The following is a 14,592-nucleotide window of genomic DNA, read 5'->3' as shown; positions in this document are numbered from 1 at the left end:
CCTTCTCTGCTCTAAGAAGAACAACCTCAGCTTCTCCAGCCTATCTACATAGCTCTAATCCCTCATCCCTGGAACCATTCTAGTAAATCTCTTCTGTACCCTCTCCAAAGCCTTGCTAAAGTGTGGTGCCCAGAATTGGACACAATACTCCAGCTGGGGCCGAACTAGTGTTTTATATAGTTTAGCATAACATCCTGGCATTTGTACTCTATGGGCTGGATTTTCATTGAAGAACTTTTGGGGTTGTAGTCTCGCCTCTATCGAGTTGTAGCCAACCTACGTGATTTTGACTTGATTGACCTTGTTGAGCCCACCCAGCGGGCTCAGCAGGCCAATTAAGGGCCACCCGGCAACAGGTGACATCACAGATTGATATTTCATCTGTCAAGACCTTTTGACAGATGAAATATCAGCGTTTGACAGCTGTTTAAAGCTGTCAAACACTGACAATCTGTACACTAAGTTAATTCCTTCCTCTCAGGCTGATTTAGAGATCTCTCCAGAACAGAAAGCTGAATGCTGAAACTTTTGACAGCTCGCGGCTATTCTGCGTTCTGTGCCGGTGAGATGAGGGACTCTCAAGACCTGAAGGAAGGAAGGCTGTAAAGGTAAGTAAAACTTCTTTAAACACTTTAAACACACCAACCTCTGCACTCATGCACCCACCACTCACCTGAACACCGGACATCTTGACCCCTCCACCACCCTATCAGGCAGTGCATTCCAATTCCAATAGCGGCACGCCTCGCTAACTTGGCGTGGTTTGGAGCCGTCGAGAATCCCACACTTCAACAATGAAAATAGGGATTAGGCTAAAAACTGCCCGTTAACTGCCTGTTATCAGGCAGTTAATTGGCACTAATCCCCTTCCCGCCTCGGGGAGGCGGGTCCCAGTGCGGGTCGGGTACCCGCCTCCTTTGAAACTGGCATGGAGGCGGGTTGGGGGCGGGATGGGTTCGTGCCCCCCCGATTTTGAGATTTTAACCCCCCACACGCCTCCAATCCCGCCTCCACGGCCCAATGAAAATCCTGCCCTGTGCCTCTATTTGTAAAGCCCAGGATCCCGTCTGCTTTATTAACTGCTTCCTGTCTAGCCACCTTCAAAGATTTGTGCACAAACACCCGCCCAAGGTCTCTCTCTTGTTGCAATCTTCATCCCTCCCTCCAATATTGAACAAAAAGTCACCATGATGCCCTTATGCTGCCCTAAAGGCCCCCGGGGAATCCAGGGATAAAATCAGCGCACCGACCTCTCAGCCAACGCTTCACTGGGCGTGTTCGGCGCGGAATGAAGCTCCGCTTCCAAGCGCTTCCTCTCTGCTTCCAGTCGCTCCAGCTCATCCTGTGAGCATTTCCGTAGCGTCACAAACTGCAATTCCTTCAGGAGTTCTTCTTTCTCGTTAATCAGCATCAACTTGTCTCGCTCAACGTCAAGCATCCCTGGCCAGGCCTCGGAGTCCAGCTTTGACAAATCGATTTTTATATTTGCTATTCTGAAATAAAGAAATGTAATAAATATATTTTTGTTATTACAGTTTGCTGTCTATTTTACGTTAAAAGAACAACTCATATTTGTGGTGCCTTCTCCGCATCCAAGAGGTGCAGGGAGGGTTGAGAAAGTGAAGGCGTAAGTGAGAATATGTGTGTGTGACTCAAGGAACAAAGACAGAAACAGATAGCTAGCAGACTAATAATGATGGGAGAAAAAAAGCTACTAACACATTGGACATAAATACAGGAAAAGGGAAGCACGTACATGCAAGTTTGGGATATTTGAATAATTTACTCCAGAATGACTCAAAATACGTCAGGAGTTAACATGCACCATTAAATTGACAGAATCACGAAACAGTGGGTTAGTAACCAATTCTGGATTATTTTTCCCATTCACAGTCAAAGGGGAGGAAGATTCTGCCCCCTCTGATGAAACAGCAATTATTAGCTACATTGGAATGGGTGCCCTGAAGAATAATCGGAAGCCCCCAAGTTGCTGTGTTCGTCATTGGGGCCAATCTGCATATTTAAAGAGGACCCCGCCGGCCCTTGGAGTGGGTGTCCTTGCCGCCTGCAATTTAAAATTTCAGTCAGCCAGATCAGGGCGGGAAAACTGGGTAGGTCTTCCGCGGTGGGGGTGGGTGAGTGCGGGGAGTTAAAACCGACACCATAATCTCAGAATAAGTCCCCATGGGAAATGGTTCCCAGAAATATTTAAATTAGAAAGTATCAAAATTTAAATAATTCAGGTTTTAGAAAAGACAGAACTTAAATATTCAAAAGAAAAAATCCCTTGCTATTTTTAATCTTTTATCTATAGACTCTTCTGCAAGAGACGAGATTTTATTGTATAATGCAATTACTTTGGTACAGCTGTCAGAACTAATGGATTACATGTGCTACAGATATAATATAGTGCTGAATAATCCGCCACAAATGTATATTATCCCCTTTTACTTCAGATTATGTGAAATGCTTCACCTAAAATGATCCACGCCAGCTGATGTATTTACAAATCAACAGAAACAGATACAAAAACTGGTGTTACTCAGAATCGCTTGATGTTAAATGGAATCCGGGTTAACAGCGGTCCCTCTCCAATGAAGGGTTCTACCTTAACCCACAATGTAGAACCTTTAAAACTGGGTCTCTCAGTGTCACTTCCTGCACCATGTGGGGTTCTCCTCTGGTCGCTATGTAATCTTGTAAACATAGTGAGAAGATTTCCTGTTGGATATTTCTAGCAAATGCATCCTAAAAGAATGCAGAAGGATTTTCCTGCTACGGTCACAAGGTTGCTACCATAGGAAGTCTCCCCCACCCACTCCTTGTCCTTTTGCCTCCGGTACTGGTGCTTGGAATCTAGTCCAGATGAAATAAGGAAGTTCCCTCTCTAAAGCCTGAATGTCACGACTTGAGAAAAGGAACCCAATTCTAAATGAATGTGTTAATGTCCACGGATAGAAAATGGAAAAAAAATCCTCCATACCACACTGGTCTTCCTAATGAGAAAATATGCAACAAAAGATTTAATTTATGAGCCGAGGATTGATTACCTTCTCTTTGCCTCTTCGTACTGAAGACTCAGTCTGACCTTCTCAGCCAGATTGGCTCGGCTTCTTGGGCCAAACTAGAAAAAAAGTCATTTAAAATCAAATGAGGTGACATATTCTTAAATGTCTTTCTATTTTTAATGTCATCATCTCTTGTTACGACACTCACGTAGTTGTGCTCAAACCATTAGAATACATGAAGCGGCCTGTAGCTCTGTTTAAAAATATTCAGTATAAAAACTTTTGTAGCAATCAGATTCAGGGAAATCGATAAATATGAAAGATTGATATGGTAGCTGGTTTCTAAAGAATTGCGGGTCAAATTCCGTACCTTCAGCACAAGATCGACGGAAACCTTGGACAAAAAACAGCTGTTTACACTGTTCCTCCAGGGTTTTCGCTGAAGTTATGGCTGAAGGTAAGCATGCAGGTGCAACAGGCGGTTAAGAAGGCAAATGGTATGTTGGCCTTCGTAGCGAGAGGGTTCGAGTACAGGAACAAGGATGTCTTGCTGCAGTTGTACAGGGCCTTGGTGAGACCACACCTTGAGTATTGTGTGCAGTTTTGGTCACCTTATCTGAGGAAGGATGTTCTTGCCATGGAGGGAGTGCAGCGAAGATTCACCAGACTGATACCTGGGATGGCAGGAATGACGTATGAAGAGAGATTGGGTCGATTAGGCTTATATTCGCTAGAGTTTAGAAGAATGAGAGGGGATCTCATTGAAACTTATAAAATCCTAACTGGACTAGACAGACTAGATGCAGGAAGGATGTTCCCAATGGCGGGGGAGTCCAGGACCAGGGGTCACAGTCTAAGGATAAGGGGTAAGCCATTTAGGACAGAGATGAGGAGGAATTTCTTCACCCAGAGTGGTGAACCTGTGGAATTCTCTACCACAGAAGGCAGTTGAGGCCAATTCATTAAATATATTCAAGAAGGAGTTGGATATATTTCTTAAGGCTAAAGGGATCAAGGGATATGGGGAGAAAGCAGGGACAGGGTACTGAATTTGGATGATCAGCCATGATCTCATTAAATGGCGGAACAGGCTCGAGGGGCCGAATGGCCTTCTCCTGCTCCTATCTTCTATGTTCCTATGATATCGGAAGAGCCGCTGTGGAAATCCCAGGTGCTGCCGTTTTGTTGACTAGTTCTGTGCTAAACTTCTTAACAGTATTTGCTGGGAAATGTCAAACCATCAGCCAGCTCTGAAATCTCCCACATCTGGAGCCTTTATGACCAAAGTCTGGTAAAAGCAAAACCTGGCACATAAATAAAAAAAGGAAGGTCTGGATGGGAATAGGGCCACTAAGGGATAGACAGGGTAACACCACAGGCAACGATAGGGAGATGGCAGAAATATGAAATAATTACTTTGCTTCAGTATTTACCAGGGAGATAGAACAGGTGGAGATGGCATCGGGTGATGAGATTAGTAATGAGATAAGTGCATTTAAAATAAAACAATGAGATATATTAACTAAACTAATGAAACTCAAAGAGGATAAAATCCCTGGTCCGGATGGATTACATCTGCGCATTTTAAAAGAATCTAGGGAAGATATAGCAGAGGCATTACAGGAAACTTTCTGGTAACTGGCACTGACGGGACCGAGCTGGTGCCGTACCATCAAAACTGCCGTAGAAACCAGCGCTAATGTTAAAACATACGGAGCTTTTGAGCTCCGTGTGAATCAACAAACCCTGTTGCTTAGCAACAGTTTCAAAACAGTCGGCCGCAGCTTAAAAGCATCTCTGTAGCTAAGCAACAGCTTCAGCTAGACCTTGCAGAGCCTGACTGGAAAAAAAAAGCAACGAGAAGTAAAAAAACTTATAGGAAACGACTCCTGAATTTTGCCGGTAGATAGAGCTTTCCGGACATTTAACCTCCGGTTAAATGAAAGTTTCCTGTATTACACATATTTAGTAATTCATTAGAAAAAGGTGTAGCGCCAGAGGACTGGTGGATAGCTAACGTAATACCTATAATTAAGAAGGGAGATAGAACATGTCCAGGGAACTATAGACCAGTTAGCTTAACATCGGTTGTAGGAAAAATAATGGAATCGCTACTAAAGGAGAAAATGGAAGAACATCTAGAAACCAAAAATATAATAATAAATAGTCAGCATGGATTTCAAAAGAGAAAGGTTTGCTTATTCAACCTAATTGAATTTTTTGAAGAGGTAACAGAGAGAGTAGACAATGGTAATGTAGCAGATGTAATATATCTACATTTTCAAAAGGCCTTCGATAAGGTACCACATAATAGACTAATGAATAAGGCCAGGGAATGCGGAGTCAGGGGACAAGTAGCAGAATGGATAGCTAGCTGGCTTCAAGACAGAAAGCAGAGAGTAGAGGTAAAGGGTAGCTATTCACAGTGGCAGAAGGTGGGAAGTGGTGTTCCACAAGGATCAGTGCTGGGACCACAGTTGTTTACAATTTATATTAACGATTTAGACTTTGGAATCAAAAACACAATTTCTAAATTTGCGGACGACACCAAATTGCGGGACGGGGGGATTGTCAATACTGAGGAGGACTGCAAAAAATTACAAGAAGAAATGAATAAACTTGCACAATGGGCATATAATTGGCAAATGAAATTCAACACAGATAAATGTGAGGTATTACATTTTGGTAAAAATAGGGAGGTCACATATTACTTGGAAAATAAGAATCTAAATGGGGTAGAGGAGCAAAAGGATCTCGGAGTACAAATACACAAATCACAAAGTAGCGACACAGGTTAACAAGACCATAAAAAAGCAAACCAAGCACTAGGGTTTATTTCTAGAGAGATAGAATTGAAAAGTAGGGAAGTTTTGCTAAACCTGTATCGAACCTTGGTTAGACCACACTTAGAAGTACTGTGTACAATTTTGGTCACCATATTATAAAAAGGATATAGAGGCACTGGAAAGGGTGCAGAGAAGATTTACAAGGATGATACCAGAAATGCAAGGGTATACATATCAGGAAAGGATGAACAGGCTGGGTCGCTTTTCTCTTGAAAGGAGAAGGCTGAGGGGTGACCTAATAGAGGTGTTTAAAATCATGAAAGGTTTTGATAGAGTAGATACAGAGAGAGTGTTTCCATTTGTGGGGAAGAGCAAAACTAGAGGCCATCAATATAAAATAGTCACCAAGAAAACAAATAGGGAATTCAGAAGAAACTTCTTTACGCAGGGAGTGGTGAGAATGTGGAACTCGCTACCACAGGGAGTGGTTGAAGCGAATAGTATAGACGCATTTAAGGGGCGGTTAGATAAGCATATAAGGGAGAAGGGAATTGAGGGTTATGCTGGAAGAGTTAAGAACATAAGAACATAAGAAATAGGAGCAGGAGTAGGCCAATCGGCCCCTCGAGCCTGCTCCACCATTCAATAAGATCATGGCTGATCTGATCCTAACCTCAAATCTTCTATCACTCTCCATCCCACCCGAACCCATGTGATCTCCCGGGAGAGGTGAAAAACCAGATAAAAAACCCAATGGCCAATTTGGGAGAAAAAATCTGGGAAATTCCTCTCCGACCCATCTAGGCGATCGAAACTCTTCCAGGAGATGAGGAAAGACGGGAGGAAGCTCGAGTGGAGCATAAACGCCGGCATAGACTGGTTGGGCCGAATGGCCTGTTTCTGTGCCGTATATCCTATGTAATCCTATGTATGTAATGATTAGTTTGAGGGCTAAATGTCAAGAATTGCCAACACCATTTAATGTTAGTGGCCATTTCGCCCCCTTCCAATAGGAGTAGGCCATTCGGCCCCTTGAGCCCTTTCCGCAGGCTCCATTTCCTGCCGATTCCCCATTTTTATGCGGCTGGTTTTGGTTGCAGATGAGGAAGTCTCGTTAGCAAATGCAGATACATGGGACCCCAATGGCTTTTTAACCTGCTGGACTGTATGGATCAATACCACACTTGACAGTGCATTTACTAACAAGTCACCAGGGCAACTAGCTCATAATTATTCCTAACCAGTTCATTTTCTAAAACTAGGTAACAAAACTCCCAGTGTGTGTTTTCAAATAAGTGGTGATTTGCAACCTAATTACATTTCCATCCCTGTGTTATGTAGTCTCTTCTCATTTGGCCAAACGGATGTAAGACGAAGGTGATAAAGGCCACTGGGTCAATCTGATCTGAAGCTGGTAAACATCACATGAACTGCGAGCCCTTGCAATGATTGGCCTTTAAAGCGATTAAAAATTCTACTCAATTAGCATTCCAGTGAACAAAACATCAGATCATGCCTCAAATCCAGTCCGTAAGCTGCTTACATTGAAGCTTGACCTGCACATGACTTGGATTTATCATCATATGCTTAAAATGCCATCAGCAAAAGCTCCAGCGGTCAGATAGCAAGCTATAATTGGAGTGAGGGCACTAACATGATTTGAGGTAGCACGTTGTTCAGACTGTTTTCTGAAGAAGTTAATTTCATACATAATCGGATAACAAGTGAGGGAAAATTAGCTACTATCTTCAGCAAACATGTACTGTGCCAAATGGATTGGATTGTTAGCAGAGTGTGCCTGTCACAAAAGATATATGTAAAACAAAAGTCCTCATATGGCTTATGCCAGCATAGGATTCCACAGCAGCCCTCCAGTGGCTACTTTTCATGTACAAATACGAGAGTTGGAAGGCTATTTAACTGCGAGGCATCACTGCCAAGTTTGGTCCTGTTCTCATGTAATGTATTGACTCCGACACGTTTTCCTGAGGGGCTCATTGAAAAGGTATCAGGAGTGGGATCACTGACTTTCCCAGCCTAAGGGTGCTGAGGCCAGTTCTAGTGTCCCTAGCTCGCTGAGATCACCTAACGCAGTACAGACTGTGGATTAAAGCTCAAACTTTCCTGGTCTATGTGGCTCAGTTCCCAACTGGACAGTGCAATTTCCAACTGAGTCATTATAGAATCATTGAATTTTACAGCACAGCAGGAGGCTATTCAGCCCATTGTGATTGTGCTGGCCACCCGCCCCCAATTCCTGCAACTTTACCGCCAGTCCCGCCTCCATATCCGCCTCCTCGGGGCTGACAAAATCCAGCCCATTAGATCTGCTCTTAAGCTTTATTCGAATGGAAAGAGACCCAGTTTCTCTAGCCTTTCCTCATAACCAAAGCCTCTCACCCCTGGGGCCGTCTCAGTGAATCTTTTCTGAATCCTCTCCCAAGTTGTGTCCTTACTGGACACAATTCCAATTGCAGCCTAACCAATGATTTGCATCGGTTCAGCATTACCTCTTTGATTTGGTAGTCTTATCATTTCTTTTAAGTTGTCCTTAATGAAATAAACTGATTACAACTGATCTGTTCTCACGGGTGTTTAAGGACAACCCTGCATGCAATAGCAACGCTAAAACAAAAAGCCCAGCATTTTAATTGTTCGCAAACCTCACACAATAAAGCATGAGACTGTTAATACTTGCTGAGAACAGCCCACTTCTACTCCACTAATCACTGTAATACGGTCGAGGCCTAATAAACACACTGCCAGTTTGCCAAGAAATCTGCTGCTTGGGTCAGGCTTTCTATAAACTCCAGATAAAAAGATTTGGCTCTAGGTAAATCTGCATACCACAGGCTGCTGAATCATTAATCCAACAACTCGATCAAGGCACAAACACGAGTGTGCTTGTATTTGTGCCTTGATCATTTGCACATTGGAGGGAAATGCCTCTTGAAAGGGCAAGAGTGTGTTATTTTTTAAACGGCGCCCTTCCTGGAAGCTTGGGTACGACAGTGTGTGCTAAAACTAGCGCACAACTGAATGGCCAATCAGAAAGCATCTGCAAAAGTGCTGCTCAACTTGCTGAACTTAACCAATCCAGACAGCACACATCCAGCTGTGCAGTGCATAGTCCATGCAAGAGATGGAGGGACAGTGTAAATGGCACAAGGCGAGATTTGCAAATCACGAGCGATGAGAGGTTACAACTATGAAGAGACTTTCGGGCTTCTCCAACAAGAACTTGTATTCATATAGCAGGTTTAACATAATAAAAATGCCTCAAGGTACGTCACAGGAACATTATCAGACAGAATTTGACACTCAGCCACGTAAAGAGATATTAGGGCAGGTGACCAAAAGCTTAGTCAAAGATGTAGGTTTTAGGAAGCGAGTTAAAGGAGGAGGGAGAGGTAGAGAGGTGGCGAGGTTTAGGGAGGGAATTCCAGAGCTTAGGGCCTAGGCAGCTGAAGGCACGACCGCCAACGGTGGAGCAATGAAAATCGGGGATACGCAAGCGGCCAGAACTGGAGGAGCGTAGAGATCTTGGAAGGGTGTAGGGCTGGAGGAGGTTACAGTGATAGGGAAATCTAAAAGATAAAGGGGTGAACTAATAGAAATCTTCACAATTATGAAGGATTTTGATAAGACAGCAATGGACATTTTTCACTGGTTAACAAGACAGTAATAAATTTAAGATAATCTCAAAAAGAATTAACGGGAAGGTTAGAAAAAACATCTTCACAAAAAGGGCAGTTAGAATGTGAAATTCTCTGCCACAAATTGCTGATGAGGCAGAATCCATAAAGGATTTTAACAGGGATTTAGATAATTGTTTGAAAAAGAGAAATATTAAAGAGTGTGAGGAGTGAGATTAGACTAGGTGGCTCATAGACACCAGTACAGACTTGATGGCCTGTTTCTGTGCTGTAACCTTCTACGATTCAGTCACAGTGTGCCACATGAAGGCATGGCAAATTGCTCTATGTTACCAATGCCGAGAGAGTGATGCAGGCGTGGGAGAACTACAGAGTCAAGTATCAGGATAGACTGGATGGATAGCCAGAAGAAGACAACAGACGAAGAGAAATGACAAGTTGAGAAATTAAAGGAGCATGAATAAACATTGCCATATGTCTAGGTGGGCACTGTTGCAACTGAAAATAATTTACAGGTGTCCAAATTAATTTGCTTGAATCGCTGCATATGCTTAACCTGCACTGAGCTAGTAGCCTGGTGCAAATGCAACATAAAAGGAAGTCATGAACACAGTTGAGAATTAGCACACTGGATCCAGAAAGAGGAAACTAGAATGATGGAACTGAGAAACAATTCAAGACTGACCATCAACATGTATACATGCATGTAAAAAATACAACGCACTCAGTCAACTCAAACATTTTCCCAAACTTTCTGTCAGCAAAATACTTTATAATCAGATAAGCTTAAGGGTATGGTATCGTAGTGATTCTGGTACTGAACTAACAACCGAGAGGTTCAAATCCCAGCATAGCAAATTGTGAAACTGAATTCAATAAATCTGAAAATTTGTGGCTGGCATCAGAAAAAAGGACCATGAAAAGTGCCAGATTGGAATAAAAACCCAATTGGTTCACTAACTGGAACCTGCCACCTCTAGATGTAGAAGGTTGAGAAGAGATTTGATAAAGGTGTGCAAAATCATGAGGGGTCTAGACAGAGTAGACAGAGAGAAACTGTTCTTGTTGGCGGAAGGGTCGAGAACCAGAGGACACAGATTTAAGGTGATTGGCAGCAGAACCAAAGGCGACATGAGGAAAAACTTTTTTATGCATCGAGTGGTTAAGATCTGGAATACATTGCCTGAAAGGGTGGTGGAGGCAGATTCAATCGTGGCTTTCAAAAGGGAATTGGCTAAGTACCTGAAGGAAAAATATTTGCAGAGCTCCAAAGAAAGGGCGGGGGAGTGGGACTAGCTGAAGTGCTCTTGCAGAGATCCGGCACGGGCTTGATGGCTGAATGGCCTCCTTCTGTGCTGTAACCATTCAATGATTCTATGATTTATGATTCTATGTGACTCCGATCTTACATTATGTGGCTGCCTCAGGGCAACTAGGGATGGGCAATAAATACTGCCTTGCCAATGTTGCCCACATCCCAAGAATTAAAATAAAGCTATGCATGTGACCATTAAACTATGTTGCTTTCTAAAATATACAGAACAAAATATTGACTCATTTAATGTATATTTACCTTCACTTTGCAGAAAAAGGCTGCATTCAACAGAGGGTGCAGAATGAGGAAGGATATTCAGTTTAACTCATCCTTCCATAGAAACCCAAGATCTTACTATTACAGTATCCAACTGCCTCTTGAATGATTCCAGGGCCTTTGCCTCCACTCTCTTACCTGGAAGATCATTCCAGACATTGGTCACTCATTGTGTGAAGAAGTACTTCCTGACATCAGTCCTGTGTCCCCTTGTCCTGTAGCTGTGACTCAACTTGGAATCATGTTCAAGATTAACCTTTTCTATTCCTCATAGTACTATATATGTATACTGTATAAGGTTTCCTCTCATCCACCTCCTTTCCAGGTCTGAGTTTTTCTAACCTATAGTCTTACACCAGGGATCAGCCTCATGGCTCTGCTCTCTACAGCTTCCAGTGCTTGGATGGTTCTCTTCTCAACTATACTGAGCTCAGGTGATACAATACCCGGTGAAGCATTAATCTGAACATTCCTTCCTCCATGTGATTACGAGTTTTAATGACACACACGGGGGAATGGGACTGACTGGATTGCTCCACAGAGAGCCGGCATGGACTTGAGGGGCCGAATGGCCTCCTTCTGTGCCGTTATGACTCTATGGCAAGCGGTGCCTTTCTCCAACCCACCATTAAGCTACATGGTTAAATACTTGCAAAAGAGCAAATAACGAAGGTATGAGGCCAACAGTTCAAAAAGGTGGCTGTTGCTTTTCAAAGGTGCTCTTGCTTTCGAATGAAGGACTCTAGAAAAGGGAACATTTTGTGAAAGTCACTGAGGAAATAAGTACTCACGTCGCCAGTGATGTCTGTTTGGGAGCCAGCGTCTAGGCACTGCCTGGAGATGGAGAGCCGGGAATTGGCTGGATTGGACTGCAAATCTGACTCTGAGGTTCCCACACTCTGGTTGGAATGGAATCGGTGCTTCAGTTTGGCAAGGCTCTGGGAAGGAAACAATCAAAGAAGGAAAAAACTTTACTGAGGCCATTTGCGAAAGCAATCCTTATTGAAACATCTCAGCAGACCATTATAAAAGAGATGAGGGTAGACATTCTTCCAGACACAGCAAAGAGAAAAAAAAAGGGGTGGAGACCCATTGTGTCAGGTCTCCGTCCCTAATGCACCTAGTCAGGATTTTCTGGGTGTTACTGGGTCTGCTCACTTTCCTCATCCCATCACTGTTGGGTACTCTGAAGGAAAAGCACCAGAGGAAAACTGATGTAAGTGCCTAGGCAAGGTCCCCCATAGCAAGGGTCTCAGGGGCAACCTAAAGATTCAGAGGAATTTTTAGGATTTTCCTCTTTCCCCCCATCTCCCAGATGATCTTTAGGCCTTACGGCCTTCTCTCCAGCAACAGCTCAAAGGCTCAAAAGCCCTGGAACATATGGGGGAAGTCTGGGGAGACATTTTGTAGTGGAGAAAATAAGTATGAAGTTGTTTCTGCTCTCAAGAATGATCTTGGAGTTGGAGGTGATTTTGGCCAGGGAGATGGAGTGATAAATTACTGTCAATATATATTTTATGATATCAATATATTTAAGTAAAAGATGACAGTCAGCATCTAGTAACTGTGTGGACACTGGGCATAAATTTCAATTCCCAAGTCTATTTAAAACCCTCTCTGGTACCTGCATCAGATCTTGTTTCTCTTTTTCCCCTGTACTAATGAACTTCTTGATGGTTTTCAGTTCACTTAAGATGGCTTTGGCCTCTTTCAGTTCATAACCGCTCTGTCCTCCAGACATCTTCCGATCAATTCTACAACAGGATAAAGAGAGAAACTGATTAAAATTCAGAAAAGTAGATGAACAAGGTGAGAGTAAGGGTAAAGATTACGAGGGTGAAATTCCCCGCGTTTGCGCCTCGCAGCAGGGAGCCCTTCCCTTTAATTGAGGGAAGAGCCCCTGCAACGCCACGTGTGACCACTCGTGGTGCTGCTGAGCACATCGCCCCGGATCGGGTCATTCCCCGCCTCTTGCGCGCCAAGAGGCAAGTGGAGAGCTTGATTTAGCGCTCCACTTCCCTCTTGGAGCAAAAAATGGGAATTTCTTAAATGCTTGAAAAGGTTAACGCCCGGCGCTAACTTTTCAAACATTTTTGACTTAGCGCCCCAAATGGCCCTCTAGGGGAATTTCTCCCCCTAAAGGTTTAATCACCTCTGTACACCAGTTTAAGCACAGTGATTTACACATTCATGCTACACTCCTGTCCACACTCATTTGGTGCAGTCTTTAACCCATTAATTTTAAACAAGCAGGAATTTATGGATAAGTTCATTGATCCCATGCACCAGTAGGGAATTGCACTGAAAGGGAGCACAGGATGGAGAATTGAGGCTACAAAGCTGTAGCCCTATCTCCGACCAAGACTCCCTTCAAGTATGGCTCCCCACTGCGAGTGTGGGATCAGTGAATCTATCTTCCAGTGCGAATGCATTAATCAGTGCCCAACATGGCCCACGGTAATAATTAAACCCTAATAAATATCAACAAATTCTTTCTGTTTTGTTTAAGGGGATGTTGTGAATGAATAAATATCAAAATGTGTTTATACTTTTCTTTCCTACAATTTAAAAAAATGTAGGCTCGGGAAGTGAGGGAAAAGCTTATCTTGGGGGTGTCTGTAAATAAAGGCTTGTAAGTGACTAAAGACTAGGCTCTAGTACTCTATCCTTCACTACCTGGCTATCCGACTTTTCCATTCAGGATTAATTTGCTTTAGAGATTTCATTATGAAAATTCTTGTTGCTTTTTGAAGCAACTGTTAAATGTTTTGCTGAGATTTTGATAACACTGCTGATTTGGAGGGAGCTGAACACATTCTTCAGACTGGTGTAATTATAAAATGAGGTTCACACACACAAGATATAAGAACAATGGCTATAGGTAGGAATAGATAACATTTCACCATGGCCAAATGTTCGTGCTGCGATTAGCATTTCTTGATTGCTGCAATGGTCTAATGAAGGAGCATTATTTTAAGTACTTTTTCTTAGGCAGTCCCTCAGAACCGAGGTTGACTTGCTTCCACATTAAAAATGAGTTCGCAGGTGACTGATGAGTCCAATGCGGGAACTACAGTCTCTGTCAAAGGTGGAGCAGATGGTGGCTGAAGGGGTGGGTGGGTGGGGTGCTTGGGTTGATGTGCGCTCCTTCCGCTGTTTGCGCTTATCTGGACTGGAGGCGGCGGAGGTTGAACAGTTTCCCGTTTGTTCTGTAAATTAGCTCCACTCCAGTGGGGAGCTTACTGAGGGTGAGATGGAGCATTGCAGCAAGGAAGATCGAGAAGAGCGTTGGTGCGATGACACAGCCTTGTTTTAAGTACAGACCCTTTCTGGGGTAGCAAAATGTATGTTGCAGTGTTTGATGATGGAGAGCCCTCCCATTTCATCAACTCTTGCTTTCTGTAAGTTTGCAGAAAAATCAAACAAATGGCTGAGCACAAGAGAAACCTACAAGCTTCTCATTTCTTATTACCTCAGGGCTTTACACTTACTGGGCTTTAGGAACATAGGAACACGAGTAAGCCAGTCATCCCCTCGAGCCTGTTTAATTA

General features: G+C 43.3%; 1 protein-coding gene across 3 annotated transcripts in view; it reads right to left on the bottom strand.

Moving 5' to 3' along the window:
* Nucleotides 1-14,592, bottom strand: part of LOC147124049 (protein WWC2-like) — a 276,343-nt gene that overhangs the window by 63,337 nt on the left and 198,414 nt on the right. For all 3 annotated transcript variants that reach the window (XM_085979385.1, XM_085979512.1, XM_085979446.1), the window contains exons 6-9: nt 12,666-12,795; nt 11,833-11,979; nt 3,051-3,124; nt 1,251-1,493 (exon numbers count right to left, since the gene is read on the bottom strand). In XM_085979385.1, coding sequence (XP_085835511.1) covers nt 1,251-1,493; nt 3,051-3,124; nt 11,833-11,979; nt 12,666-12,795 — 594 coding nt within the window. The remainder of the gene's footprint in view (nt 1-1,250; nt 1,494-3,050; nt 3,125-11,832; nt 11,980-12,665; nt 12,796-14,592) is intronic.

The sequence above is a fragment of the Somniosus microcephalus genome, chromosome 1 (assembly GCF_052327205.1).
Source record: "Somniosus microcephalus isolate GS21.2 chromosome 1, FLI_Smic_1.0, whole genome shotgun sequence".
NCBI classification, from domain to species: domain Eukaryota; kingdom Metazoa; phylum Chordata; class Chondrichthyes; order Squaliformes; family Somniosidae; genus Somniosus; species Somniosus microcephalus.
The sequence above is the reverse complement of the archived record's forward strand: the minus strand, read 5'-3'. Positions and strand labels throughout refer to the sequence as shown.